At 44.1% G+C, this 26,269-nt stretch overlaps 1 protein-coding gene across 4 annotated transcripts in view; it reads right to left on the bottom strand.

Moving 5' to 3' along the window:
- Positions 1-1,809: 1,809 nt before the first annotated feature.
- Positions 1,810-26,269, bottom strand: part of SEPTIN2 (septin 2) — a 31,997-nt gene continuing 7,537 nt past the window's right edge. For all 4 annotated transcript variants that reach the window (XM_032857715.1, XM_032857712.1, XM_032857714.1 and 1 more), the window contains 12 exons: positions 26,064-26,093; positions 25,327-25,447; positions 15,321-15,407; positions 14,471-14,594; positions 13,472-13,606; positions 13,172-13,289; positions 9,193-9,294; positions 8,663-8,808; positions 7,214-7,297; positions 5,510-5,567; positions 4,057-4,159; positions 1,810-2,408 (listed from right to left, as the gene is read on the bottom strand). In XM_032857715.1, coding sequence (XP_032713606.1) covers positions 4,058-4,159; positions 5,510-5,567; positions 7,214-7,297; positions 8,663-8,808; positions 9,193-9,294; positions 13,172-13,289; positions 13,472-13,606; positions 14,471-14,594; positions 15,321-15,407; positions 25,327-25,447; positions 26,064-26,072 — 1,086 coding nt within the window. In that variant the 5' untranslated portion in view covers positions 26,073-26,093 and the 3' untranslated portion in view covers positions 1,810-2,408; position 4,057. The remainder of the gene's footprint in view (positions 2,409-4,056; positions 4,160-5,509; positions 5,568-7,213; positions 7,298-8,662; positions 8,809-9,192; positions 9,295-13,171; positions 13,290-13,471; positions 13,607-14,470; positions 14,595-15,320; positions 15,408-25,326; positions 25,448-26,063; positions 26,094-26,269) is intronic.

The following is a 26,269-nucleotide window of genomic DNA, read 5'->3' as shown; positions in this document are numbered from 1 at the left end:
CATCTCAAAAAAAAAAAAAAAAGAATTTTCTACATCTCTTCCAGTCATTTATATTTCTAAGTATTTAGTAGTTACTGCTACAGTGACTGAGATCCCTTTTCTAGCTCCGTTTTCTAATTTGTGAGTAGACATCACTGAACTCTTATTAATGCTAACTTTTAGCACACATCCTCTCACTTTAAGTAGATGGTCAGATCACTTGTTATTAATTTCTCCCTAGTCTTTATGGCTCTCTCTTCTGGGCTGGGATCACCAATACAAAGTTGGGTACTGAGGTTATGAGTGCCAATAATTCCTCCTGATCTTATGCATAGACATTCTGCAGGGCTTTGACCCTTTCTGAGCAGACTTCACACCTTCATAAAGAACCAGTAATAACTCCTCACTTAATAGCCAAACAATAGTGCTTTATTGATAAAAGGTTAGTTTCAATGGATACAAAATTGCTGTGTGAAATAAGTTTTCAAAATACATTTCTATAGGTAAAGATTACCCCTTAGTAAAACATTATCTCTAAGTGAAAGTTTGTATTTAGATTTGGGCAGCAAAACAGAGGGGGCCATAGATGTGAGAGGATATAGGTCTGCCCACCCAAATAGCCCTTATCATGTGACTAACGGCTGGCCCTAGCAGTTCTGGAAAACTTGCAGCCACCATGCACAACTGTGCCCCCAGCACCACCTTTTAAATGGCTTTTCCTAGTGTACTTAATGCCAACGTAACCCAGATAGCTGGCCTCACACGGAGATGCTCTAAAGTCATCAAACACTTTACGTTTCCTCTTGATGGACCTTTGTATGACTGTACCTGAACCTAAGGCTTCTTTATGCAACAATGAGAAGACAAAATTCTTGAGAACACCCGATTACTGTCTGTAGCCCGCCTCTGTGACTAATCCGTTTGGACCACGTCACTTTATTTTGGCCCAAGCAAAAACTCTTCCCATCTTCAGGTGAAGCATTTTCTGTATCTCTGTCCCTCCTGTTAGAGCTAAATGAAAACACGGAGCCAACACCTGCTCCTTCCAGGTGTCCTTTCACCTGTCACTTTCTGGGGACCAGTTTCCCAGTGTCAGTAGAAATGTTGAAAAAAGCAAGCCCCAGAGCCCCTTAGTGCCCCTTGGAGGGAAGGGAGTGGCCAAGGCCACAGAGCACAGAAAACCAATTGGACCAGTGGCATTGATCAGTCCTACACCACGGCACAGATTTGAAATGTCTTTCAGTCTCACCCGACACAACGAAGGATGTGATGGTAGCTGAAAATGTACAACAGTCTGCACATAGAAAAATGATCGCTCCTATCTGCCTTTCAGAAAACTATTAAAAATTTTAGAGAACCAGTTAAAAGAAAGCCAACCCGGAATTCAGGCATTATGGGGTCATGAGCCTCAGGGTCCAGGACCGGTCTGGGTTCAGAGGGCTACCCTCCAAAGGACCCCGATTCTCATTGCGGAGGCAGATCTTATAAACCTATAGTTACAGAAAGCACATGAGAGTGCCATAAAAAAATATAAAAAAGGCTGGTTTCTAAATATATCACTTATTAATTTTCCTTAAAAAAGTTACTTTTCATGTTAGTTGAGTAAAAATCATTTATTGGCTCTATGTGGGTAAGAATCGCTGCTATAATACGAAAACTGGTGCTCACGGACACTCGCTGACACAGCGGAGTATTACCACAAAACATGGCTTGTGGTGTTCTCTGCAGAGCAGCTTAAAAAATGACCTAGCATCAGAAGCCAAAGACTTCTTAAAATTTGCCCCTGATTACCTGTTTTTAAAAGAGCTATTTAAGTATACACATACCGTATTAGATAATAATTCTGTTTTACTTGGTAAAAAAGCAAATGTGCAGATGAATTAACAGTATTGAATTATAGCAGCAAAACTGGTTTTAGGTATTGTGCTCAAAGCAAAGTGAAGCAAGGGAGAAGCGCCATCCTGGTGACCTGGCAGGTGAGTGCCCTGCAGATGCCAGCTCATCTTTCCACATCACTGGATCCACATTGCTAGCACACAGGCACAGGCTGGCTACGTCCGAATGTTCTAGAAATGAAATCAAGAGTGCTCCTCAACAACTAGTCAGGCCAGCCAAATCAAAGAAATTCAATGTTAATTATATATACTGACTGATCCTGGAAATCAGTTCCAACATTAGTGGTTAGTCAAGGTGGAAGAAAAGTGAAAAAATGCAAGGTTCACCTCACAAAATATAAAGTATAACATAGCAACGAAATACAAATGTTAAAAGTACTTCATACAAAACAATACATCAAAAGTTTAAAAAAAAAATTAAATTCTCAGGCACAGGTACTGTAAAATGTGGATGGGCACCCTTCCAATGATCTCTTGGAAACACGCAGCTGTAGAACTCATGCGGAATGTTTTCTGTATCTTGCAAAGCGTTTTCTGGAAAAATACAACACAACATGTTTAAATGCAAGTGGTGCAATGCTCACTGCTATGACCATTAACAGCATCATTTTCTGTGTAACAAAGGGCACAAACTGGACAGAAGTTGACTCCTATGACCAGAGTTAACGAAATCAAAACATCTCCTGGGAACCAGGAGCACCACCGAACAGCAGTGTGTGCAAAATATAAATCAGTTGTATAAACCTAAAGTTGATTCCTCATAACTTCATAAAGTTTTAACATTTAGAGAGGCAGCAAGATCAGAGAAGATGAGCAAACATCTGACACCCCGCCTGCCTCAAAGGAGCCCCACTGCTCAGAAGTCCCATTTCTTTCTAACTCACCAGGCTTTCCCCATCAGGCACCAAACCTGCTCATGCAGCCTCAGCCTCATGGGGTCGGCGGTGCTGACATTCCGCCAGTTATAGGTGTACAGGCAAATTATTTAAAACCCTGGCACACCACAGTGTCCTCATCGGTGCTATGTGGACTCAGCACACACTGTTGCAACTGTTCTAAGGTGTCAACACGATGCTGAACATTGAATAACGTTGAATAAACAACAAACTCTGGCCCAGGAAGGGGGGGGGTTACACGGACATTCCCATTCCAGTAACTAGTTACACCCAACACATGCATCTGTGTGCTTCGTATGTATTTGAGACCTTTCCCCATAAGCCCCAAGGGCAGGGTGCTGTTTTGGCGGCCAGCGCTCCCACATACCCCTGCAGCTCCTTCCTCTATCACCTGCACGTCTGCCGTGCGGGACTCCTGATGGATGTCCCAGGGTCAGGGCTCCCTGCCTTCTGTCTCATCAATCCTGCCCCATGTTAGCAAAGCCTCAGTTCACTCATGTCCCCAAATCTCCTCCTTTTACCATGTACATTGTCCTGCCTCTACAGTCAGGCCTCCACCTGTAGTGGACTTTGCAGCTGCACCCCTAGCTTTCTGTCCCCAGATCTGGGCCTGTGGCCAGAACCCACTCAGTCTGCCTAGCCCCAGGCATCTCTCTTCTAGGGAGCCGTGTGCCTCAGCCCCAACCATACATAGCTGCTTTCTCCTCTGGCCTGTATTTGACTTCACCTCTCTGTCCTTCCTCTGCAAGGTAAGGACAGCAGTCACCTAGAGAGCTCTGAATGCCCACCTGTTCAAAGGACAGAGGGGAAGAGACACTTATTTTTTCCTGGCCCAGGATCCCTGGTGTCTGCAGATTCCCTTCAAACAGGGAGGCCAGCGCACAATGGGCCTGGCACTGTCGTGGGGTGGAGAACTGCGGCAACAGCAGAAGTCAGCAATCCCCCTCGAGGTCCGTGGCCCACCTGACCTAATCTGCCACTTTACGCCATCTTTACCTTTGGTCTGCATAATCTGCTTTAATAACACCTTCAAAACTCTGTTTTCAGCTGTAGTAAGTTTCTAACTGCATGACTAATAAAGGTTATTTTAATATTTGTCTTTGTTAACATCTTTATTAGACAAGCAGAGCTGAGGAGGAACTTCCACTTTTTAGAAGCTGCCTGGTCTCCTTGAATGCCAGCGAGAGTCAAACCCAAGAACTTCAAAATGCAAGACACTAGTGAGACAAGAGAGAGGTATGCGTCATCTGGAAGCACAGTCTGCCCCACTCCAATCCCCGCATTACCTCACACATGGTGCCCATGGGCCCCGCCGTCGCCGTCCCCACCCTGCATCTGCAGCTGCATTTGTGCCTGCATCCTGGCGATCATCTCCTGCATGCGGCGGAGCTACGGGACAGGACATGGGGACTTGTTACTGGTTCCCAAGGCCAGTCCTCCCTGGATACCCTCTAGGGGCGGTGCTGTGAGATTCCTAAAATTTCAACTTCCAGGCTTTCTTAAAACATGACAAAGAGCACACGAAGGACTCTTATAAATCAGTAAAAGAACAAATAACTTAATAGAAAACTAAGCAAATGATAAAAATTCAATTCAATTAAGAAACAGAAATTAACAGCAAACTGAAGAATTAAGAAAGACAGGATAACAAAAGATGCTTTTTAACCTACAAGGTGGGAAAAGGGCTGCCAATCCCAGATGTGGACTGGGCCTAGGACTTGTCTTAAGGGGCAACAAGGCACCCACTGCTCACCGGGTAGATGGCTCTTCTCCACTACCTTCACCACTGTTCATGACTATGGTTTCCACTGGTTTAGAAAGGCCTCCAGGCATGTGGTCATAAAATATTTACCTGAATTTTCTTAAGTAGCTCTGTAGTCATGTTTTTAACATTTAAGTACTTTAATCCATATTAAATTAATTTTTCCAAAGAAGTGAGTCTTATTTCTGTTTCCAAAGGCTGGCCCATTGGAGGGTTTCGTGGATATGTGTGGATTCCACAGACCCCAACGCCACCTCTCGCAGACACTTTTCCATACTTCAGACCCATTTCTGGATGTGAATTCCATCAGCCCGTCATGCCCAAGCCACACACTGGATTTCTATGAGTGGTGGAGCTAACCCTCCCTCATCAGTGTGCATTCACAGGGCCTCCTGTGCTTTCCATTCCCCATCTCCAGACCAAGCGTTGGAACTATTTCAGCAAGCTCTCCCCCAGAAGAACTTCACAAACCAAACCACTCTGCAGGAATGGCATCCAGTTTAGAGAGAACTGTGATCTTTGCAATGGGCGATTTAAAGTCATTAACATGCAATTTAAAGTCATGTGTCCATTTAAATTCTGAAAATTGTTTCCAGGAGAATTTTCTAGTTTCTTCTCCATATCAGTTCTGCATAGTTCTCAAATTTTTGTTAATGAGTGGCAGTCTCTTTCTTTGTATTTCCCAACTTGTCTAGATCTATTATCTATGTATAGAAAAACTACTGAATTTTGAGTACTTTACTAAATTACTAAATTCACTAAGCTTTAGGGACGAAAGTCACTAAATCTGCACTATTCCCAAGTTTTTCCTTCTAAATGGCTACTGAAAATGAAATGATAACATATGTAAAGCAATATCTATACTATAGGATGTACACACAATAAAATAGATTACATGTAATATATTCCTTCTTAAAAAAGGAAGAAAAATTGTAATGATCTGTGGATGTACACCAACAATATCCTTCTCTCCTTACCTCTGCTTCCTTCTCCAGCAGGATCTGGTCTTTATTCATGTCCTCATTTTCCACTTTCCTAAGAGTTGAAAGAAATTACAATTACAATATTGTAACAAACTTAATTGGTTATTTCTGATGACAGATACCCAAAGTAAAATTTCACTCTACATTTCTGAGAAAAGTATTTAAAATGACCTGTTTATCACTATTCTGACTAACACGAATGAATCAGAAAGAAAGATGAGAAAAAACACAGCACAAGATGGTGAATTTGAGAAACTTCTCTAACTCCAAGCAGGGGTGAGACACTTTGGTCTTTCCTTACTTGAAGAGTGGCAGCTGCCATCAGGAGGATGGACAGGTCTTAATGGACATAGACTGTGACAAGGACACTTGAACAAGAAGTAGGGCCTTAGCATCCAGGTCGAGGAGGCCAGCGGGGGAGGCCCGCTGAGCAGGCCCTGAGTGGTGAGGACACAGCTCTTCACGAGTGCACATTTGCCTTCCACATCGGCCTCTAAAACCTTACTTAATACCTGGTCCCCAGGTAAGGCTAAGCAAACCTTAACATACACCCTGTACATATACACAAATCCACCAGATTTCAAAAATGTGAATATTTTAATAAATTACAACACAGCCACCCCCTGGATCTGCGATTACTGTGCCCCATGCCAGGCCATGGATTGGACACACATAACCCTCCTGAAGGGCAGTCAGAAGGTCAGCAGTAGCCCAGCACTGCATCCCAGCACCGTATCCCAGAGCCTCCGTCCCTCCCCACACATTACCACAGGAAAAGGGGTGAGTACAGGGCAAGAAGAGGTTTTAAGAGTCAGACCACATTCATATAACCCTGATGGTAGGCTATAGCTATAATGGTTTCATTTTATTGTGGTTGTTAATCCCTCACGTGTGCCCAATTTAGAGATTAAACTTTATCATAGACAGGTATGTACAGGAAATAGGGGTGTGCATATAAATTTCGGCACCCTCCTCAGTTCTAGGCACCCACTAGGGGTCTTGGAACGGATTCCTGTGGATCAGGAGTGTGGGAGCAACCACTGTACACAAAATTCTTATTATAAATGATACAGATCACTTGATACATAAGCTAAGCAGAGATAGGATGTGATCAGGCATAAATCTGGTCACAAAACACAGATCTTGAATAAAACCTATTACAGTGGTGAAAGAGAAAAGGTGAGGGCACTGTGTGCATTTCTGAGTAGAGCTGCCTTCTTTTTTCTTTTAAAGATTTTATTTGAGAGAGAGTGTGAGAGAGAACATGAAGGAGGGAGAAGGTCAGAGAGAGGCAGACTCCTCATGGAGCTGGGAGTCCGATGTGGGACTCGATCCCGAGACTCCGGGATCATGACCTGAGCTGAAGGTAGTCGCTTAACCAACTGAGCCACCCAGGTGCCCTGGAGCTGCCTTTCTTAATGGCAGGTAGGTCTGCCCTCATTTACAGACAGGGTGATGTTCTTGAGACCAATCTCTGGCCTTTCCAGCTAAACCTGCTCTTTGTGTGCCGATGGTTCATGTTACCGTTGACAGGTTACAGAAAGCAAGGTAAGATGACATTAGCAACAAATGCCTGGTAATAGCTTCTGAGTAGGAAACCAAATTGTGCTGCTTAGAGTCAGGAAAGCCCAGCAGGACAGGGTGAATCTGTGACACAGTATGGAGAGAAGGGGACAGCCATGAGGTGGGGGAAACAACCTGCCGCCTCTCTTGAGCCTCTCAGAGCGGAAGTTTTCATAGTGAAGGTCCTGAGTCACCTCCTGGAGATCCTGCATGTGGGTGCTGGAAGAGAGAAGGGCACGGCAAGGCTGGCTGTGTGTGGGAGCTGTCGGCAGTGAGAAGCCCCACTAGCCGAAACCCCACTTGTTACTTGCTGAATCGTACACAAAATTGCTGGAGTCATGGGGCTGAAGCTTTCGTTCCTCCCTCCCCCCAAAACAGGTGGAAGCACAGCCCACAGGGTTAGGAGAGGAGACCCTTCCAAGTGGCCTCTCCCACAGGTGCTGCCAAGCTCTGCAGGAGCCCATCACCAGTGCCCAGGTAAGATTTTAGCAGATCATTCTAGGTAAACAATGTCTGAAATAGAACATGCTTTTCTGAAAGAACTTAGGAAAAACATGCAATTCATATAATCGAATTCTCCAGCTTAAAGAGTTCATTAATTTAAGCTATGGAAAAGACCATACAATGAAGCACTAATATTTTGAATAAACCAGAAACAGGACTTTAAATCTTCTAATCATCTCAGAAAACATTTATCATTTTCTTGGCTCAGCTTTTTCAAATACTTAAACAGCCAAGAATGAATAAAGGTAACATATTCCGTCTCCTCAGAACGTGAGGAAAGGGATGGAGAGCAGGCAGAGGGCCGGCGTGCTCTCGCTTGCTCTAAGAAATACACAACGCACAGGAAGGCTCCACCTGCAGCCTCCACGACAGCAGAGTGACCACAAGAACCCGTCCCGAGCTTCCTATGCGGTGACTGAATTGTTGATAAAGCTTAGTGGTTTTAATCAATTTTCAGTTACTCAAAATTTACCTAGATCACCCACTCTAGGATGCAGTAAAGGGATCTTTGATTTCAGCAATACTCTTTGTATGCCTCTTGATTCAAGAATAGCATCAACTACTGTCACTTTTAGATGAACACTTTTTAGAGGAAAATGTCTGCTTTTGTAGTTAGATCTGTTGCAGGTGCTAAGAACACACGGAAGAACCTCAGGGCTGCCTGGGGCGGACCTGAAATGGTCGTGTGTGGCGGCCGAGGGTGGAGAGGCCGCCGTGCAGCCAGCCTGAATATCTGCCCCCAGAGCAGGAGGTATCCCATGTTCGGTGCGGCCATGCCACAGCGCACATCTGGTCTACTTTCAGCGTCAAGAATGCTGGGAGACTAGGGAGGAGGGTGTGCTAAGCACTTGGTCTCGAGAGGGACAGGCGGGTTCTACAGTGTGAGTCCCAGAGAGCTCTCAGGGACGGTCTTCCACAACAGGCTGCAGCGGCCCCTGCACGCCCAGCAGTCAAAAAGCTTCATGCTCTGTGCTCGACACTGCCCAGGGGAATGCCCAGGGATGCCCGGGGATGCACAGGCGACACACGGGGACGTATAGGGAAGCAAGGGGGACGCCTGGGAATGCCCGGGGTTCTTACATGAGCATCGTCCGCAGCTTCAGAAAGTCGTTGTGTTCCGGGTTCTCCACCTCCACAACGCCCCACGGGTAGAGGCGGCCTCTCACCTTCTTGCCCTTGGCTTCAATCAACTGATTGGATCCAACCACAGAGAATGGGATACTGGCCTACAAAGAGACACACCAGGTAGAGAGGCTCCACGCAGGGAACCCCAGCTTCCACTGCGAACACAAGAACACAGGCATGGGCTGAGCACACTGCTGCTTACTACATGCTTCCTTGGCAAACTAAAACATTTTACTCAGAAGTGACAGGTATTTTCCACACGGGAAAAATTATATGGAACAAATTAAACCCACAATAACATTTCTAAACTTTAGGTGACAGCTATGTCAAAATATATTTAAAATAAAAATACTACTGTAACTGAATCTACCAGATAATCTGTGAAAGGCCAGCCTTCCACAAGGTGGCCCTCTATCAACTCCTTCCACAGCACTGATGACAGGCACAGGACTGAATCGTGTTAGGCATCTGGAGAGCACTCTTACCTTGAGAAGTCTAGTCTGCTCTTTAAAGTCCTCATCTTCATCTGATTCTGCATCAGGTAAGTGATAGATTTTGATGTTATGTTCTTCAATTTCATCCAGAATCTGAAAGGATGACAAACCAGGAGCAATTTTAAAACCACATGACATTTCAATCAAATCTAACTATTAAAAATATATCAGAATTATCCAACTGTCAATACAGAATTAAACCAATTACTGGTTTTCAAATAATTTTATACACTGCTGGAGCAGTATTTATGCTGGCCTTTCGGGCAGTCCTCTGTCCAGAGTAAACAATAATAATGCACCAGCTTCAGCGTATAAAGCAGGAGACGAACACCAATGCCAGCGCAGCAGCGACGAGGAGATCACACACCACAGCCAACCTCAGGAACCACGCATGCCCTGGGAGCAGCACAGCCTGAGGCCACAGGCACCAAGAGACCCACAAGCTTCGCCGGAGGCCAACAGAGGAGGAAGAGGCACATAGCAGAATAATCTTGCTTAAGGCTCCTAGGAGAGGACACAGTAAGACACCCGGGATGGCTGGACAGTAAGCCTCTCAGTGGGGTAAGCCAGAGGGACAACCTAATATCAGGCTGGGCTCTGGGTTTTATTCAACAGGCAACAACTGGCAGCAGAAGAACCACACCCTTCAACCAAGCAGGCCGCAGAGTGGCCTAGAGGGGACGAAATGCCCTCTGTGCCAGGCACTCCAGCAGGTATAGGCAGGCTAGAGCTCCCCTTACCCTCCTGCAGGGTCCTGGGCCACAAGGGACAAGCACATACGCCAAGTTGGGAGAAATAGCCCTACTTTAGACCCTAATCTGGCAATGGATCTTCTTAATGGGAACTCTCAGGCCTTTCTGATCAAAGACCTCTAACCTGACACACTGTCTGCACAAAATCAGGATTCATGAAGAGGTCTTTCTCCCTCCTCCCAAAGTCCTTCCAGCATCCCCATTCTTAGTTGAGGCAGAGGAATGATTTCCCCCGTGGGAGAAGGAAGGCAGTAAGCGTAAACCTGCTGTATTTCTTCCCCTTTCCTGCCCATTACCCATCTCTGCTGGCCCATCTGCTCTATGTTGTCCCCATCAAGACAGGGTGTACACTGAGGATGAGAATCCAGTGGAGAAATAGGTAATAAAAAGGCTACTTTGAATTGGAAAAGAGGAAAAAGGAAGTGATGAATCAACAACAATCACAGATTTCTCTGTCTGGGCGACTGCACCAGAGATGAACTCAGGTACAGGGCCAGGAAAGCTGGGAGACAAGCTCAGGAGCGGGGGAAGAAGAGACTCTTGTTTACACACATGAAAAAGAAGATTCTCAAAAGGGAAAAAAGCAGAAGCTACAGGAGATGATATGATGAAAAGAGTATTAAACCGTGCCAACATTCAGGGGTTAGGAAAACAGGTAATGAAACAGGCAGAAAGACAAGTTCTGAGCTTCTGTAAGCACAGCGCACCCCGCTGCTGAGGCCCAAGTGGAGGGACAACTGCTGCTGGCTGATGGGGAGCCAGAGTTCGAGATAAAGGAGAGGGTAGGAAACAATACCGGGAAGTATAAGACCAAAGCAGGTCTGCCAGAAGTTTTTCTAGATCAGGGACTGGGGAGGTACCAGGAGGTACAGGGGAGAAACCAGATCAAGAGGAGGGATTAGGAAGACCAAAGATGAAAGCGATAAGGGCAAAATGGGAATTCACTTCATCTCAGACTTTGAAATCAAGCCCTAGAGTTCTGGACATAGGATCAGAGATGGGAGGATACAATATTCTAACTCTGTCCCTGCTCCCCTACCTCTCTGAAATCCAGCGTAAAATTCTTTATTAGAAAAGGTGGAGTTCCCCTAAGTGGGAGCTACTCAAATACATATGGTCCAGCATAAACGTGTCAAAGCTTTCAGAGGCTCTCCCAAAGGCTTGGATATTTCCTAAAGGACTGGCAGGCACTCAGGCAACAGAGGAAAAGGCTGACAAACATGCATGCATACAAATGAAAAACTCTGCCATGACAGAAGACAGCAAGAAAATTGTAAAAACAGAAAAATCAAAACTAGGTCTGAAAACAGTGTGTTTCACTGTTTCACTTTTATTGACCCATAAGTCAATTAAAAAAAAAGGCAATGAAAACAAAGCACAGGCTCTAAAACCTCAGAGAGCATACAAACAGGGATCAAGCAGCAGGACACAAACACACTCACATCAGCAACTGGGAAACACAAATGGAAACCAGATGCCACTTCATTTCTCAGATGGGAGACATTTTAGAAAAACTGGTGACACATCTAGGATGGTTCCAGGTGTGCCAGAGGGCAGAGTGCTCACACTGTTTTGGGCACGTAAGGTGTTACAAACTTGTTTTGAGGGAAATTCAAACTTTAATTTTTTCTTTTAAAGACTTTTTTTTAGGGTTGCCTAGGTGGCTCAGTCCTGGGATCAAGTCCAGTGTTGGGCTCCCTGCTCAGCAGGGAGTCTGCTTCTCCCTCTCCCACTCCCCCTGCTTGTGTTCCCTTTCTCACTGTCTCTCTCTCTCTCTCTCTATCAAATAAAGTCTTTAAAAAAGTCTTTATATATTTGAAAGTGAGAGAGAGAGAGCACACTAGCCAGGGTTGGGGGGAAAGGCCAAGGGAGAAGCAGACTCCCTGCTGAGCAGGGAGCCTGATGCAGGACTTGATCCCAGGACCCTCTACTAGGGTCCTGGCAAAGGCACACGCTTAATGACTGAGTCACCCAAATGTCCTAGGGAAATTAAAACTTTAAATGTCCATCTTTAAATACTTAAAATGCCCATCCATATCTTTCTAAGAATCTGACTTAAATAATTCTGGGAAGGCAGACATGTACCTACTCTGTGTCAGGTACTGCTCTAGACTCTTGGAATATACAAGAAAGCTAAGCAAAGATCCCTGATGCCAGGAATTGCGGGATGATGGTGGAAGGACCAAGAAACACTCTGAAGAAATATTTTTGTGTGTGCTGGGAATGCTCTTATTCGAGATAGAGAGAGAGTGTGTGTGCATGTTGCTCTGAGCTGTGTAAGGGTGCGGGGGAGTGTTTTCTATGTGTGCTGGAATTCTTAGAAAGTCAAGTGACAGTATAATATGTACGCTATGGACCCATTCTATAAAAACAAAAACATAAATAGACTATGCTTTGAAAGGGTACGTAGATAACTGTTAACAACCACTGCTTTTACAGATAATTAAAGGGGAACCTGGGTGGCTTAGTCTGTTAAGCGTCAGACTCTTGGTTTCAGCTCAAGTCATGATCTCAGGGTTGTGATATCGAGTTAGGCTCCACGCTGGGTGTGGGGCCTGCTTGCCATTCTCTGTCTCCCTCCCTCTATCCCCACCCACATCCCTGCTTACACTCTCTCTCTCAAAAAAAGAAAGAAAGAAATTTTATTTGTAGAATTCTGCATATGAGCTTGGCCTTTTTTAATGAGCATACAAATAGAAAACAGGAAAATAATTAAAAAATATATACCAAAGAATCCACGAAGAGGTTTTTAGGATAACACAGAAAAAGGCACCAGAGACGAACAACCAGCACACGGCTGCTGGGAGACCAGGGGCACTTGGGCTGGTGAATGGACAAGTGCAAGGCAACCTCTTAATGGCCAAAACAGAGGCCATTTAAACAGTCACAATAACAGATTACAATTAAAACATATTCCTAACCAGACGGTTTGTAGTAAAAACATTTAGATCAACTAACAACTTCATAGAGACGATCATACTTCCACACCCACATCACTCACCTAGCACATGGCGTCCCTTCTACTCACTGAAGGCGTTTCATGTAAGGGGAATTACAGAGAATAAGAACTTGACAACAGTGAGAATATTAAAAATCTACAGGTGTTCGGTATTCCTTAAAAACCATCAGACTCCCCGCCTGCTCCCCCGTATCTCTGACACACATCCACTCTTCCCCAGGCTCCTGGCCCTCAGCTACCCCCAGTGTGAGACACATACCCTCTTCTTCAAGCGCTCCCGTTCCTTCAGGGTGAGCGTGTCGGCTTTGGCAATGACAGGCACGATGTTCACCTTATTGTGTATTGCTTTCATAAATGCGACGTCTAAAGGCTTAAGTCTGAAAGGAGTGAGAATGTCACAAATTCAGGGGAAGAACAGGGAGACCACACATTTCTTTTCTCTCAAAATTATCTCTCACTTCTTGTATTAAAATACACAACTTGGGGGAAGCTGTCAACCCACCAAGCAGAAAGGAAATTCTAAGGACTTGTTGGTTTCTACAGTAAGCGGTCCACTTACCCATGTCCAAAGGGCGAGATAAAGTAAAAGCAGCAGTGCACTCTATTATCAATGATGTGCCGTCTGTTCAAGCCACTCTCGTCATGCAGGTACCGTTCAAACTGCTCGTCAATGTAGGAGATGATGGTCTTAAAACTGTGAGAAACATAAATAGCAGTAACAATGGGATACAAAAGGCAGGCAGCTCCTAACTTCAAAGACAAAACCAGTTTTTTTCTGTCCCCTGCCTCCTACCAAATGTAATTTGGTAACTCACTCAACAGATGGGACTAGAAAACAGGCTCCTACGTTCGGCAAGATGGAGGTTTTTGGAAAGTGTGCCAAGCTTAATTTCCCCCCAAGTGCCGGGGGGTGGGGGTGTGTGTGTGTCAAGGCCTGAAGAGAAGCAGTGAAAGCACCTGAGGTGACTGAGCAGAGGACTGCCAGATCACACAAGGACTGTGAGTGCACAGAGGATGGGGCAGTGTGTGACACCATGAACCACTGTCGTAGGATACAAGGAGCAATGCAGAGCAGGGCACGACTCCCGAGGAAGGAAGGGAATGGGAGAGCCTCTCCCTTCCCCCTCAGCTGCTGGCACACCCATGCTTTACACCCCACAATACAGGAGCCCACTGCTTCCACCATGACGCGGGCCTCACTGCAGGGCATGAGGCCAAGTGCCCTTCTGTCTGCGGCTGTCCTCTTGTGCCACAAGGCTGAGGATCATGTCTGTAAGAGGAAGGACTTTCATCAGAGTCCTCTCCACTGGCCAGGGTTCATTCAGATCTGGGGGTTTCCTTTATATGAGCAGTTGATGAATGGTTGGCTCTTACAGAAAAAATAATTTTTTCTTTGTGAGAGTCCTCATTTAAAGTGTTATCATCAGCGCACTGTGAACTGTCCCACTGCTTTATTAGACACAGCTACCTCAAACCCAATCACCACCTGGACACTGTAAATGTGAATGCATTCAAATAACCCCAAGCACTTCTGGAGCCGTGTCCCCGAGTGGCGTACCAATCCCTGCAGTTGATGGCGTCCCCGTAGCCAGGCGTGTCCACCACTGTCAGGCGCAGCTTGACCCCTCGCTCCTCGATCTCCACAGTCGAAGCCTCAATCTGGACAGTTCTTTCAATTTTCTCTAGAAAAACAAGCTTAATGAGAAATGTACCTAAAAATCAACCAGTTTTCAAAGAGGAAAGATGACCTGTTAATTTCTTATTAATAAATGACTCAGAACTTCATTACCCCTCTTGGAGGAAGGTTTTCAGAGGTAACACAAGGACTGTGTGAAGTGAGCCCCAAGTTGGCAAGGACACCTGGCAGCTAAGATTAAATAGCAGCTCAGGAGAGTTAAAATGGCAACATTGAAAATTATGACTCCTGCTGCTGATGCAAAGAGAACAATTTATGACTATTTAAAACTGAATTCAGAGATACTTACAAGAGGGCTCTAGGTCCCAGTGTGGCGGCCCGGGTCCTAGGTTCCGATGGGGTGCACTAACCCACCACGCTCCCACAACATGCCGGGAGGGCACACCCTATTCCCACAGTGGTCAGCTACTCAAAGAACGCTCTTCATGACAGAACACTTTCCCGTGACCCTGAAACATGTACTGCAGGCAGAAACTATTCCTTATCCTTCTACAGTAAAAGGGAACACACACGGAGAGGCTGGGCCTATGGATTCATGCTGCCTACAAGCAAGACCAAGGCCTACAGCGGCAGCACCTTTTCCAACAGAAAGAACATGGTCCTTGTGTTTAAAGCAGAACCAACCCACAAGGCTGAGGCAAAATGACCATTCCCGTGCTCTCCATAGCTCCCACGCAGAGAACTCCAGCTACAGCACACGGGGCTTCCATACCTGCAGCTCCGGGGATGATTCTTTCTGGGTAAAGGTCAGTCAGGAACAGGCTGTTTATGAGAGTTGATTTTCCAAGACCTGATTCACCTTTCAATGAAAATGAAAACACTGTCAGGACACGAGCCGCACATCACAGGTAATCTACTGAGTTGATGTGGCACAGGGTTCAGTACTAACACGTGTCCTCATCTGCACTCCATTTGACCACTACCACTTTGGTATGACTCTCCCCATTTCATTGATGGGGAAACAGGTGACTCTGCTTGGAGAGCTATCCAGAGCAGGGCCTTGATGGGAAAAGATGTGTACTTCGTATCCTAGGAGACAAAGATCTAATCAAGAATTGCCATTTATTTGAAATCAGGGCCTTTATCTGAATCCAGGTCTTTGAGTCTCCAGAATTTCCACATGGTAAGATCAGAAACACACTCTTAGTTCTTCAAAAAATGTGTGGGATGGACTTTAGAGGTGGAGCTTTATTTTTTTTTATAAATAAAATGCAGATTAGGTTTCCAGTTATGATTTTTGCTGTCAAAGCTACCACATTTTCAGGCAACTGAACAAATCTATCGAACAGTGTCAACAGCACTCTGGCTTGCCCAGCTGTGGGACACACAGAACACATGCCCGAGACCACAATGGAGCCCGCAATCTCTCCCTCCTGTCACCAGGGCAGGAGCAGGCCACCGCTCCCCCTTTCCTACTGTCACACATTCCGTGCCCCACCACCGGCGATGGTCTCATGTCAGGCAACCTGCCCACTCAACACTGTTGAGTGTGACAGGACCAATTAAGACAACACATACTCACTTGAGCATGTAATGAGTTAGGAATTCTTCCTCAACTACTATCAGACTTGAATTCAGGATGTTTTGAGTTCTGTAATATTTGTGGAGTATTTGAAACTTAATTTCCAGGAGGATGCAAGACAGCTAAAGTTAAGTGTTACAACCTAAGGAGGCACGTGCAGATTCTACCGTCTCCGTGCAGGCCATCAACTAAGGCTGAGTTCTGCCCAGAAAAGTCCTTCTGAACCAAGTGCCTGACTGTGCCCAGGGCTCCTTGGTCTGAACCTCCCTCTGCTCAGTCCTGCGCAGCACATGCAAGGGGCACACATCTATTTTAAAAATCATTATTTCCAGGAAAATGAAGAACGAATTTGAAATGTGTAAACATACACAATTAGGACTGGACTTTAACTAGATTGCAATTTTCATATATGGAAAGGAATGTCAAAAAGACAAAACCAGAATTACAGGTTCAACAGGTACAACTATATGAGCACACCAAATTACCCTTTTAAACTGCCTAACCCATGTCCCCTTACATTTTTATCACATAATGAGAGAATTTTTACCAATAAGTGCTCAGTCCTTTTGTGTGCCTGGCACAGGTCCAGGCTCTGGGATACAGCTAAATCCCTGCTCCCATGAAGCCTGGCAGTCCAGTGGGGGAGAGGACAAGTAAGCAAAGTCACTTTGTCACCAACAAAGTGATGACAGCTGTGGGCAATGAAGCTAAAAGGGACCGTGACACAGAAGACCTCTCAGCAGAGTATCGGAATAGAGACAGCTTCTTTGAAAGAAAACAGCTAGTATTCCAATGGCTGACTCTAAATTATAAACCTTCACTTAAAGGGTAGAAGTATCTTCACTTGGAATGGCTTTCAGGCAACATCTATAAATAATCAACTCGTGAACTCAGAACATGATGCTTTTGGGCTGAAATCTCTGTTGAATGACTAGTTTTTTGGATTCCACCTTCACCAGCGTCTCTATCCCACAGGAGCTTCTTAGGTGCCTTTACGTGAGAGGCACAAGAACTCAAGAGGAGATGTGCAGTGGAAGCCCCACAGCACAAGATGCACCAGTCTCAGCAACCTGAGCTAGCAGTCCTGTTCGAGTGGTGACAGCAAAGGCTGACTGGATGGGAGGTACTCCAGGTTTACAAAACGGCTCATATTTTTACCCACTAGGGAGAAATACACAGCATTGGGCACAAGGTGGCGTCACCACATGAAGACACGCGCAGGTGATGGAGGTGAGCAACATTTCACAACAGCCTTCTGCAATCCCGAAGGGCACAGGGTCCCAGGAGCTTCTAAACTCCCTCACCCCCCAAATTGAGGCCAATCCAGGAATACCAGTAAAACAAAAAACAAAAACAAAAAGCTCTCTAACCTGGGGGGGCTGGTCCCCTTCACATTTACTTTTCAACTTTAACTAGAACAAGACAGTACTTTCTCAAACACTGAGCAACATGGCCATTTTAGAGGGTCCCTGAAGGGCAGCACCCTAAGTGGTCCTCAGAGTGGAGAGCCGCACAAAGAGGTGCTATTTCACGGGGAAAGGATGCTCAGGGGGGCCCCATGCAGCTTGGAGCAGCCACTGTCCCACACGCACATGCCCTGAGGTAGGAGTCCCCTGAACATGAGTGTGCATTTTCAGAACCCATGAACCTACAATGACGCCAGTGTATTTTCGCCAGAAGGGAGTTTCCATCTTCTTAGCTTAGTTCCCAAGTTCTCTGAGTATTCACTCTGTAACCCGCTCGTGAATTTGGTCACATTAACTGACCTATGGTTCTACCAGGTAACGTATTTTGGTAATAAGCTTTATATTTTTAATCTCGCATTTCTTGTGAATGGAGCCAACACCCACCTCACATCATCACTGTGGGAGGCTGGACACTTGATATAAACTATCACCAACTATGTGACCAGTTGATCAGACTTCAGCAGCATCAAGGTCCCTCACAAGCAACCTGCCTGCCACCTTGCCTCTGTCCTTGGGATCTTTAAAAAACATACTTGTCAGGGTGCCTGGGTGGCTCAGTGGGTTAAGCCTCTGTCTTTGGCCCAGGTCACGATCTCAGGGTCCTGGGATTGAGCCCCGCATCGGGCTCTTTGCCAGGCAGGGAGCCTGCTTCCCCCCTCTCTCTGCCTACCTCTCTGCCTACTTGCGATCTCTCTCTCTCACATAAGTAAATAAAATTAAAAAAAAAAAAAAAAAACCTTGTAATTTTAAAATTTCCTGCAGATTGCCACCCAAACATCTGAAGTTCTTTTTCTAAGATTTTATTTATTTGACAGAGAGAGGGTGTACAAGTGGCAGAGGCAGACAATCTGAAGCTGAGCCTGGAGCCTGATGCCAGGCTCGATCTCATGATCCTGAGATCATGACCGGAGCCGAAACCAAGAGTCTGATGCTTGATCAACTGCACCACCCGCGTGCCCCATTTGTAGTTTTTCATTTGCATGTGATCATTTTGTAAAATTTATTTCCTTATAAATAAGCCACAGTTTTAAAAACAATGCCTTCTCAACAGTCTGACTTACAAGTTAGGTGCACTGGCCTTTTCCCAATACAGGTTTTCCCTCTACCCAAAAGTCGTGTTCCTTAGCCCAAACAGCAGAAAGCAAAAAAGCAAATACCACTAATTGGTATGGGAACATTTTTTTGACATTCCTAGGCCCCCCAAAAAATCACGCCTGAGGCTTTTGATAGCTTAGAATACACCTTAACAGATGTGCAAAATCAATCAAGGCGATGCCCAGATGCTCGCACAGTTCAGGACTCTGGCAGCTGGACACCATGATGCTGAGTGGGAAGGCGCTCAGAGGGCATGCTGTCTCTGTCACAGCTCGCCGCAAAACCGATGCCAAGCTCTTCTGCTTGTCTTCCAGTTGGTGAAAATGGGCAGGACAGTATGTCTTTCATACAAGACCTAATGTGAACTTTCAGAAAGCAGGGGATACGTGTATACCATTTTTCTTAAGCTGCTAATAGTTACCATTTAAACTTGAGGGTTCTCGTGGTTAAGTTTCTAGCTGCTATTCACTACCCATCTCACCCTTAACCCCCTAACTACCTGCCTTCTTTCAAACCCACTTCACTGAGGTGTAACTTATATACATCTCAGTTCAATAGTTCCCTACACTCATCTCAACTGTGCTGATGGGTTTGACAAAGTACACACTCAGATAAACTCCACCCGAGACAAAGGATATCTAAACCACCAGAGCTCCTTTGCTTAAGTCAGTGTCAGCTCTACCTGTCTAGCATTACTGCAGGCATACACCCAGCTGTTTTCTGTCCCTATAGAAAATTATTCTAGAACTTCAAGGGACTATACAGCTTGCCTTTTTGTGTCTGGCTGCTTTGCTTTTGCTCGGCACAATTTGCTCTGGAGATGAATCCATGTTGTTGCCTCTCCCAATAGTCTGTTCTTTGTACCGCCTAGCAATTCACCCTTATACGGACACATCACCATGTGCTGACCCACCCTCCTGCTGGACATCTGCATCACGTCCAGTCTGGGCTACTGCAGGAAAAGTGTCTCTGCACACCCATAAAGTGTCTCTGCGGACATGCCATCACATCGCTCGCTCCCGGGTGACCACGGAGGTTGGGAACTGTCAAGCTACAAGGTATGTGTGTAACTGCGAAAGCACAAAACTAGTTTCCAAAGCGGTTGTGTCACCTTTTATTCTCACCAGCCGTTAGGAGGGCAGCAGTTGTCTATATCCTTGGTAACACCTAGACGGCCAGACTTGGAAAATTTCAGCCACTCCAGGGAGTGCGGGGGCGTCTTGTGGGTCAGTGTGCACTTGTACCTGATAACCAAGGAGGATGATGTGGGTCCTGACCATTCAGTGTCTCCTATGAAATGTCTGTTCCAATCCTATGGTCCTTTTTGTAACTGGGGAGTGTGTCTTCTTCCTGAGCTATACGGGTTTATGTTCTGGATACAAGTCCTACCTCGTATGTAGTGCTGTGAACGCTTTCTGTTTATGGCTTTTCTTGTTGTTATCTTTAGAAGAAAGAAAAATTTTTAATGAAGTACAACTTACTTATTTTGTGACTAATGTTCTTCACATTCTAAGCAATCTGCTTACTCCAAAGTCAAGAAAATTTTCTTGCCCATCTTCTTCTAGACTCCTTATAGCTGTATGGTTAGTGACTATGGGGTACAGTGTGAAGGAGGGGTGCACAGTCTCTGTGTGCCACATGACCACCTACTTGTTTACAGCACTATCTCCAAAATGACCAACCTTTCCGCCTTTGTATCACCTTGGCACCTTTGTCAAGAATCAGCTGACCACGTGTATGTGGGTCTACTTTGGGCTGTTATTCTCTTCGCTAGATTTGAATGTCTACATTTACCACACTTCACAGTTCCTGCTGGTACATCTCGAAATCAGATAGTAAGAGTCCTCTATGTGATTTGGTCTATTCTAGGCCCTCCGCACTTATGTTTACACTTTAAAATCAGACTGTTCATTTCTACCTTACACAAGCTTGGTGTGACTCTGACAGGCACTGTGTTGACTCTGAGGATCACTCTGCGGGCAGCAGGACACGGTCATGGGCACACCCAACATGCCAGCAGTGCTCACAGTTCCTCTGACCTTCCTTCACTCAGCCCATTTGTCATGTTGTCAGTGGGGGACGTGCACACCATTTTGCTATGTTATGTTCAGCAGTATGAATTTCTTATGTTACAGCAAATGATATTGTCTTTTGAAATGTTTTTATTACTATTGTTTTTGACTGTCTTTTAAAGGTCATTTTAAAATTATCTGTTGGTAATCCAGAGAAATCAAGTTGATTTTTGTGTACTGATCAGAACCTGCAATCTTGATAAAAATGACTTATTAGACTTAGTAGTTTTGGGATTCCTTAGAGTTTTTAACATACTCAAATCTTTTCACTTGTAATTAAGCATGTTTTATTTTCTTTCTTCATGAGAAAGACTAACACTAACTATAGGTTTTTAGTATATACCCTTAAGTTGAAAAAACTTCCTTTTACTTATTGCTTACTAGTATTTTTCTTCAAGATTTTATTTATTCATTTGAGAGAAAGAGTGAGAAAGAGAGCATGAGAGGGGAGGTCAGAGGAAGCAGCAGACTCCGCCTGATGCGGGACTTGATCCCAGGACTCCGGGATCATGACCTGAGCTGAAGACAGCTGCTTCATCAACTGAGCAACCCAGGAGCCCTAGCTTACTAATTTTTAAAACCTTTAAAGGGTCTGAAATTGTTACAACCGCATGTTTTAGGTGACGGCATGCATTTCCCCTTCAGAACCATGAGGACTGATTTTCCAATGTTAAACCACACACTCCTGGGATAAGCCCCATTGGTTAGGATATACAGTCAGCTTTGCCATAACATGAGCCCTGAAGTTGAGAATTTGTTCCAACACAACTGGTATGTTTGGGAACAATTTCGACATAATATAAACTTTGTATCTGTTTATGTGTAATTTCACTGTTGTTAAACTGGTGAACACAGAGAACCACACCCAGTAAAATCAAGCCATGAAAGTTTACTCCCAACATGTACTCCCAGAGCTCCCAACAACCTCAGTAAAGTGGTATCGTGGGAAACGGCCACTCAATCCTCTTGGCACAGCTCCCCATCCATTTTCACATAGCCAACCTTCCACCATTTCCTGATGCCCAATTTGACAAACTTCAGGGACTAGTCAACCCATAGTGACTACATTTGACATCAGATAGTATTTTAACCAACTAACAAGGTAAAAACCATCCTGATTACATTCCTCACTCTCTTCTAAATATGCCACCGAAATCGGGTTTTGAGTCTTGTACCCTTGTTTTCTTTAGGAGCCTATGATTTCAACTGCATTACTGTATAACATGGTGTGTTGTTGGTTTTTTTTTTTTTTAATTTATTTGACAGAGACACAGCAAAAGAGGGAACAGAAGCAGGAGGAATGGGAGAGGGAGAAGGCTTCCTACTGAGCAGGGAGCCCTATGCAGAGCTTGATCCCAGGACCCCGGGACCATGACCTGAGCCGAAGGCAGATGCTTAATGACTGGGCCACCCAGGCGCCCCTAACATGGTGATTTTTACGGAGCACATATACATTGTACTGTAGCAAAAGTGACTATGTTAATGAGCATTTTTATGTATTGCTGGACTTGCCTTAACTTCACTGAGATGTTTGTGTCTACGCTCATTAAGAGTTAGTCTGTACTTTTCTCATTACTGATTATGGGGTAATACTGGCCTACCAAAATACTCTCGCCATAAAGAGTGTCTTTGGGGGACGCCTGGGGAGCTCAGTTGTTAAGCTTCTGCCTTCAGCTCAGGTCATGATCTCAGAGTCCTGGGATTGAGCCCCACATCTGGCTTCCTGCTTTCGGGGAGTCTGCTTCTCCCTCTCCCTCTGCCATTCCTCTTGCTAGTGCTGTCAAATAAATAAACAAAATCTTAAAAAACAAAAAAATAATAAAGACTAGCATTTGTGAAAGTTCCATGTGCCCTTGAAAAGAATGTGTTACCTTGTAGTCCCTCAGCACAGTGCTCTGAATGTCAATTAGGTCACATTGTTTGATAGCATTATTTTAATATTCTGAAACATTACTGATTTTGTTTCAAAAACTACTATGCAGAATGTTAAAAACCCACTCTCACAAATTATTTTTCCTGATTCTGCACCACACCTCACTGAGCTTTGTTATTAAGTGTACATACAGTTAAGACATTGTTTTCCACTGTCCCCTGCATGTTTCTGACACCTACTTTTTGGCGTCTGGGAACATCCAGGTAGTAGACCGAAGTCTGCTGTCTGGTGTTGATGGAGCCATGTGAGGTTTCTCATGGTTGGGTTCCGCATGAGATTTTCTGCTCTGGTTGTTCAGGTTCATCCTGTCTCTCACCTGCCACAGTCATGGCTGCGCCCCTTCGGCCAGAGAGCTGCCCTCTCCCCATCTGTCTCATCTCGTCTTTATCTGCCTTCTTTTGGATTAAACAGGTTCTTGTGTTCTAGTTTATCAAACCTATTTGCTTTTAGTCAAACCCTTGTTTTCCTTTTCTAATGGCTGCTCCAGAGTTGACAACAAGCCATGTTAACTTAGCATCCCTCTCTTACAGAATATTCCATGAGGTCAATGTATTACAGCAGCCCTTCTACACACCCTCCTGTCCCTTGCTACTCTGGTTCATCATACTCCAACGTCATACCTCATTAACTTTGCTATAAAGGTAATTATCATTGAAAGAAATGAAAAACCAAAAAAAGTGTTTGTTTACCAACACAGTTGCCATTTCTAGTGCTCTACCTTTTCTGTTACCCTGAAAAATCCCATTTAATAATCATCTTTCTTGGGGTGCCTGGGTGGCTCAGTGGGTTAAAGCCTCTGCCTTCAGCTCAGGTCATGATCCCAGGTCCTGGGCTCGAGGCCTCCATCAGGCTCTCCGCTCTGCGGGGAGCCTGCTTGCTCCTCTCTCTCTCTGCCTGCCTCTCTGCCTACCTGTGATCTCTATCTGTCCAATAAATAAATAAAATCTTTAAAAAAAAACCATCTTTCTTCTGGTGTAGGTCTGATAAATTCTCTCAGTTTTTACCTAAAAATGTATTTCATTTTTTTTAAAAAGATTTTATTTATTTGACAGAGAGAGATCACAAGTAGGCAGAGAGGCAAGCAGAGAGAGAGAGGGAGGAGGAAGCAGGTTCCCTGCCTAGCAGAGAGCCCGGTGCGGGACTTGATCCCAGGACCCTGAGATAATGACCTGAACTAAAGGCAGAGGCTTAACCCACTGAGCCACCCAGGCAGCCCTGTATTTCATTTTTTTAAAGTCTCCATCAGAATTCCAGGCTCATGGTTTTATTCTTTCAGTATTTTAAACTATCATTTCCTATGGCTTATGTTATTCCTGCTAAGTCAGTGGTCCTTTTACCCTTCCATCCTCTGTATGCAATGTTTCTGTTTCCCACCACCCACTGCGTTCCTTGGAAGATTTTTCTGTTTATAACTGCTTTTCACCAACTGTTTATTATGTGCCCTAGTGTTGTTTTCTTTATATATATTCTACTTGGTGTCTGGATATATTCAATTCACTGTCATGTACGTCAGAAAAATTTCCATCTCAAATGCTGTTATTTTTTAAAAATCTCTAGTTATTTGTTAAGTGCTTTTTGGTTATCTTTATTTCATTTATATTCTCCTTTAGGTACCAGAAGCATATTTAAAATAGTAAAAGTTTTTGGGTGCCTGGGTGGCTCAGTTGGTTAAGTGACTGCCTTCAGCTCAGGTCATGATCCTGGAGTCCCTGGATTGAGTCCTGCATCAGGCTCCCTGCTTCAGCTTCTCCCTACTGATCTTCCCCCTCTCATGTTCTCTCTCTTTCATTCTCTCTCTCTCTCAAATTAATAAATAAAATCTTAAAAAAATAAATAAAATAGTAAAAATTCTTGTTCACCAATTCTATCACCTCTGTCATTTCTGGATCTGTTTCTATTGCCTGATTTCTCTCCTGGTTATGTGCTATTGTTTTGTTTCTTTGCATAAACAGTTAACTTTTTATTGGATGCTAGCAATTTTAAATGTTACATCGTAAACTGGATTTTGACATCCCTCTTTAATGAATGATGGCTTTTATCCTGACAACAGCTTATTTGTCAATCAGCTTAATCCTACAGGGCTTGTTTCTAACTTTGTTCAGGAAGGTCTAGAACAGCTTACACTCAGCTACTGGCAGGTCTCAGCTCCCTGCTTTGGGGGACTTCTCTATAAAGCTGCTGGCTGGTCCTCCTAACACAGTGACTGGCATCCCCCAGAGTGAGTGATTCAAGAGAAGTTAAGGTGCAAGCTGCAATCTCTTTTATGACCCAGTCTCAAAATCACACACCTTCATTTCTGCCATATCCTACTGGCTACATGGGTAAGCCCTACATAATGGGGGAGGGGGTAGAAAGTATCAGAAACACCAGGAGGCAAGAGTCACTGTGGCCATTTTGGAGGGTCACCAGCACTTTTACCACATACAAACAAGAAAATGACAGAAATATTAGAATTTTACTCTTCAACAAAATTTTCTAAAGAATTGTTTTTTCAAATTCCCAGTTACTGGATTCTGGCAACAAAGGAATCTTTCTTTTGACTTTATAGGCCACACTATTAAACCCTAAAGTTTGGGAAGGGGAAATATCCACTTATTTAATAAGCTTGAAGATATAAGCTAATTTCTTACCGACCACCATTAGTGTGAACTCAAAACCCTTTTTCACTGATTTTCGGTGAACTTGATTGGGAAGATTTGCAAATCCGACATAGCCAGGAGTTTCTGGATTTATAAACTGAGTTGGCTGTTGCTAAAATAAGATATTACAAAAAAAACACACACAAAAAAAACACCTTATCAGTTACTTTTAAGATATAACCAAACCTGTGACAAAGATATCATTAGTTCTCACAAATTAAGATATATATACTTTAAAAAAGCAAAAATTAGTACGATGATTATGCATCAGATAGTAATGAATACCCAAACACTCCAAAAGAAAAAGAAAGTAATAATCTTGCAATTTTAGCCACAAGTTCTGCTTTTCTCAGCATGCCTTTTAGAACTAATTTATTTCAGGGCTCTGTGCTAATTTGCCAGAGCTGATATATGCCAATTTATCAAGTGTAAGAACCCTACAAAATTCATAATGATAAATTATTTGAATTTTAAATTATTATTTGATTGGTCTGCTGGGAATGAAGCAAAGTAGGTTAAATGGATTGGTACTCATGCATTTAGAAACAAGAAACTGGAAATCTGAAAAAAGAAAGCTCAAAGCTTTTAAAATGTCAAATCAGAACTGTCTCAATGAATCAAATATATCAGTTATACTAAAAATGAGTCATATAAGTCTTGAGTATAAACAGCTTGAAAACACAAAGCAGTTTCTCCTTGTACTGTAGAGAAATGAGAAGATCTCTTACCTTAGACATCTTCAGTGAAGTTTCCTTGATCTGTTAAAAAAAAAAGTATATGTTTATATGTATACACACATTTGATGTAGCATGAATTGACATGTAAAGACTTACACACAAAGCATGAACACCTTATGTTTCACTCACCTTGTCAATTGCATCAAATTATAAAAATGAGATTATCTCATTATAAATTAAATATAAAAAATTAGATC

The sequence above is a fragment of the Lontra canadensis genome, unplaced genomic scaffold, assembly GCF_010015895.1.
Source record: "Lontra canadensis isolate GAN:19392208 unplaced genomic scaffold, GSC_riverotter_1.0 scaffold13, whole genome shotgun sequence".
In the NCBI taxonomy this organism is placed as follows: domain Eukaryota; kingdom Metazoa; phylum Chordata; class Mammalia; order Carnivora; family Mustelidae; genus Lontra; species Lontra canadensis.
The sequence above is the reverse complement of the archived record's forward strand: the minus strand, read 5'-3'. Positions and strand labels throughout refer to the sequence as shown.